At 29.6% G+C, this 4,784-nt stretch overlaps 1 protein-coding gene across 1 annotated transcript; it reads right to left on the bottom strand.

The window, feature by feature from the left end:
• Window positions 1-2,184: 2,184 nt before the first annotated feature.
• On the bottom strand, window positions 2,185-2,921 carry LOC149175450 (uncharacterized). Its single transcript, XM_089422839.1, has 2 exons — window positions 2,706-2,921; window positions 2,185-2,507 (listed from the first exon to the last, which is right to left on the bottom strand). Exons 1-2 carry the CDS (start codon window positions 2,774-2,776, stop codon window positions 2,291-2,293), a joined length of 288 nt encoding a protein of 95 aa, XP_089278965.1. The 5' UTR covers window positions 2,777-2,921; the 3' UTR covers window positions 2,185-2,290.
• Between the last annotated feature and the right edge of the window lie 1,863 nt (window positions 2,922-4,784).

The raw sequence follows: 4,784 nt of genomic DNA, 5'->3' as shown, positions 1-4,784 counted from the left end.
CATATTATGTACATGACGGAGTTTGTCATATTCCATCACCAAAGGCAATTCTAGTGAAACTATGACACTAACACCGCCCAGCAAGACACCAACTTGAACTATGCCGCTAAAACCGCCGAAGCATAAATGAAAACAATGTCACTTTCGCTCGAGTCACTCTCCACTTTCTACATAAAGCATCTCTTCTTTCCACCACTCGATGACCCGTCACCTCAGCTTTCCTCACATGAATCTTGTGACAACTCCCAAAATTAGAAACAAGTCTATCAGCTTTTTCATCTTATATTTAATTTTTTTAAGACTGCATAATAAATAAATCTTTTGGGAAAAATTTTATTGCCTTTATTTATAATTATAGCTCCCATTTTTCAGAAAACATCTGATTCTGAATCATTACTTCATTATTATTATAATGGAAAAGAATTTACAATTTTGTACTACACTCGAAAATTATAAGAGCCACAAGTCCGTCCGTGTGGAAAAAAATTAGAAAATCCAGTCCAAAATAAAAATATGGAGAAGTGAAAAACAGCTGTTCTAAATCCCCTCGAAAGTCCAAATATCACTTGTAGATTTTCTAGCATGCTTTTTTAAATGGAGTCATTTATGGAGGAATTGTTTGTATGGTTAAAAGTGGTCCGATTTCGGGAAAAAAAATTCAAAAAATCTTGTAGAGGCAGTGTTTGAATCGTATTTTTTATGGTGGAAATGGATTCAGCGCCATCAAAAACCTCTAAGACATCTAAAATTTTGAAGTTTAACAACTATAACTTGGATTTACAAAAACCTTTGCCGGATATTTTCTAAATATTATCAGAATTTCCATAACTTTTTGGGCAATTCATCTGACGAGTTAGACTCCGGCTTTTTAATGTGGGAATAAAAAACGATTAATTTTATATAAATTTTTTAGAACCTAATAATAAAAAAAGTTTATAGTTTATAGTTTAGTTTAAATATAGTTGAATTAAATTAAAAATAATAAAAATAAATATAAAAAACAAAATAACTAATAAAATATTATATTATTAAATATCATTACAATATGATTAATATGATTAATTAATATTGTTTATATATATATATATATATATATATTTATGTGTTTTATTTTTTATTAATATATATAAATTTTTTATAATTAAATTAATTATAACATATTTTAATATAATAATAAATCCATAATTTATGAAAATGGAAATAATAGAAAAAAATGTTAAATAAAAAGGAAATAAAACTAAAAACAAAAAACAAAAAATTAATAATTAATAAAAATGGCAGTTACTAAACAACCATAATAAGACCTCTCTTTTTTTCAAGGTGGGAAAACCTATCATGGAAAACCATTTCTGGTTACTATCCACCAATGCATGTTAACTCATCACTATTATTCAAGGAAAATCAAGCCACCTGGAATAACTTGTTTCCTTAAGTCCGAACAAGACAAGCTCTTAGTAAAGTAGAACAAGACAAGCTCTTAGTAAAGTAGAAACAGTTTTAGGGCATACTTGAAGCCCTATCTATAATAAAACCTCAACCAACCACCTTACAAATAAATAAATTTAAATAAAAATAATAAAATAACAAAACTTGAATTTCCAATATTAAACTATAAATAATCAAACAAAAATTAACAAAAAAAAACCTTCAACTTCACTTAAAATTGAAAAAAAAAAACCAAAAATATAAACATTAATTAAAAAAAAAATCATTAAAAAACACTATTTATAAATAAATCTATAAAAACAACCCAAATGAATAAATAAATAAAAAAAATATTTTAATCTCATAAACACATTAAAAAAATAAAAAATAAAAAATATTTTAATTTAAATAAATTAAAAAAAAGAAAAGAAAAAAAAGCTTATGCTAATTTTTTTAGAAATCAAACCACCAAAGCTCCATCTACACTTGAATTTAAGAAAATAAATAAACATAAATACATAAGCTAAAATCCATTAAAATAAAATAAACCTGTAGATACTCAACATCAATATTCTTCATCTCATATTTTATTTTCAGGTTTTTCTCATCTGCAATTAACCAAGAAAACCATTTCGTCTTTTAATCTCAACCTTCATGCTCTGCTCCCAATACGGGGTCAAATGAATAAATAATGAATCACTCAGAGTATCAGTGAAAGTAGAGGCGAAATCATACACACTGATGAGAAATTGAAGGTAATGATCACAGAAATATATTTATTTATTAATCTAGAAAATGTTTACAGCCGCAGAGGCTGCGAGCATCCTGATGTTAATACTAAGCTACTCTTATAATGTCTATTTATCTACTTTCTGGAGGAGAGGAGCTTCTGCCTCTGCTCTGCAATGTCCGTCTCGCCGAAGTGATCTTCCGGAATCCAGTCCCCAGTGGCCGGATCCCTCATCCAGAACGCTGTTCTCTTTGTATTCCCTCCGCCTCCGCCTGCGTTACTCCCCTCTGGAAACTCCCGTGCCGCTACTCCGCGTGATCTCATCGCTTCGGCCGCCGCTGCCGTATATTGACTGCAAAATCAAAACAGCATACAACAGCTAAACCTCCTTTCTTTGTGGTTATGCACTTTAGAAAACCCTAAAGCTACGGCCCTAATCTCACCAAACAGAAGCTTTACGGAAAAAAGAATGCGACAGAAGCTTTATGGAAAACAGAATGCAATATAGGTTTCATTTTTGTTTTTCCCGGGAGAATCTGGAAGTGCATACCGAGCATGAAATTTTTTTATGTCGGACAGCAGAGAAGACAATCTGTGCACAGATAGAAGCCGCTTTGCCATGATGAAAACAGGGCAAAAGCAATGAATCTCACGGAGAAAAATCGGAGAGAAGAGGAGGGGATGAGAATCGAACACGAACGGGCGAGATGAATGAGCCGAGGTTCCTCTTCACCGATTTGGGTGAGAGATGATTTGCCTGCCTCCACGCCCCCTTTTAAACTTGATTCTTTGGCCATACCCACCCACCGTCAATTAGGTCAAAAGTAACATCAGTAGATTACTGCCATCCATACCTGTCACAGTTAGTCGACTTTACTGAAGGGTATTTATGAAATCCAACATGCATGAACATTGCCAACATCAATATCAACACGAGGTATCTCTAAATTGGGGTGGGATTGGGTGGTATGGGGTTAAGTCAAATGATGATATTTAGTAAAGCTGTTGTCAAACCTGTTATAATAATAATAAGGTATCTTTAAATTAGGGTGCGGTGGGGTAGGGTAAAGCATTAGTCAAACCTGTTATAAAAATAATAAGGTATGAATGTTTTAATTATTGTGAAAAGTGTGGGTGTGACCTGTCTGAGATAGTTATATAGATACATGAGTTAAGAGTTAGTGTTATAATAAAACTTGGTTGCTTGATGGACTTGGAATCGGTGTAGTGTTAGTTATATAGATATATGAGTTAGTGTTGTAATATAACTTGGCGTAGTGTTAGTTATATAGATATATGAGTTAGTGTTATAATATAATTTGGTTGTTTGATGGACTTAATATAGATATATGAGTTAGGGTTATAATATAATTTGATTATTTGATGGACTTAATATAGATATAGATATATGAATTAGTGTTATAATATAATTTGGGTGTTTGATGGACTTAGAATTGGTGTAGTCTAACTTATAGATGAAATGTTTTTTGTCACAATTATTTTTTAGGGTAATTTTAATCAAAATCTGATAGAGATTTTTAAAAATTTGAGTTTAAAATGTTTAATCTGAATAATTCCAATGCTCTATGAGTTTTCAAGGGTGCTGAATCCATTTATGCATTTAAAAATATATTTTAAACAACAACAACAAAATCCTGAAATTACATTATTTTGATAAATTTTTGTGAAAAAAACTATTTCATCTATAAATTAAATTTAAAATCAAATAAAAATTTGATAATTCACATTTTGAATTAATCTACCATAAACGACCATCCAACTCATTTTATATAATTATTACACCATGAAAAGAATGGAAAATGGAAAGTGTGGTGAGTTATGAAGTCTAGATGGAGGTCCAAATTATTTTTATTTCTTATTATAACAAGAAAGTAATGGAAAGTATTATTATAACAAAAAATGTAATGGAAAGTAGGGTGAGTTGTGAAGTTGTGTGTGCTTTGTAATTTCTCATAAATTCATGGGTGTGGGTTTTATTTTTATTATTATTTTTTATTGTATAAATTTTAATATTGATATAATATTTAATTTAATTAATATTATAAATAATATTAATTAAATTAAAAAAAATATTTATTTTAATTTTAAAATATAATATATTAATATTTTATTTTAATGATAAGGATATATTTAATAAACTATGTAGTGAATTAATGTGTTATTTTTGAATATTGATTTTTAAAAATTTCTTTTATGATGTAAGGCTTAGGTTTCCTATTTCATAAATGTCTAGGAACCAAAGAATCACATATCTATTATCGGAAAATTTGTAAGTGCACCCATATTTTTAGATAAAAGAAGGGATATATTTTAAATAGATTACTTAGGGTTCAATAACTATGTTTCCTCTCATGACCATATCAAGTGTCTCAAGACCTATAAGTAGTGCTCAATATTTTAATGATGCATGTGACAATGATGCCCTTAAAATGTCAATTATGTTAGTTCTAGTTGTTGGTATAGGGACTTTGATACTTAGAAGCAACATTTATGCCCTAAGGCTCATGTTTCCTTCCGTTATCATGCTAAGGACTCTATTACCCACACTTAATGCTAATATCCTCTAATGTCATTGATATCCCCAAGTGGAGATGAGGGTTATACATTG

This window comes from Pinus tabuliformis, chromosome 4_1 (assembly GCF_031772625.1).
Source record: "Pinus tabuliformis cultivar Carrire ecotype Pingquan chromosome 4_1, CPIR1, whole genome shotgun sequence".
In the NCBI taxonomy this organism is placed as follows: domain Eukaryota; kingdom Viridiplantae; phylum Streptophyta; class Pinopsida; order Pinales; family Pinaceae; genus Pinus; species Pinus tabuliformis.
The sequence above is the reverse complement of the archived record's forward strand: the minus strand, read 5'-3'. Positions and strand labels throughout refer to the sequence as shown.

Coding starts and splice junctions, on each gene's coding strand:
- LOC149175450 (XM_089422839.1), bottom strand. CDS start 2,776: ATGGCAAAGCGGCTTCTATCTGTGCACAGATTGTCTTCTCTGCTGTCC. Junction 2,508..2,705: donor ATAAAAAAATTTCATGCTCG/GTATGCACTTCC, acceptor TTGATTTTGCAG/TCAATATACGGCAGCGGCGG.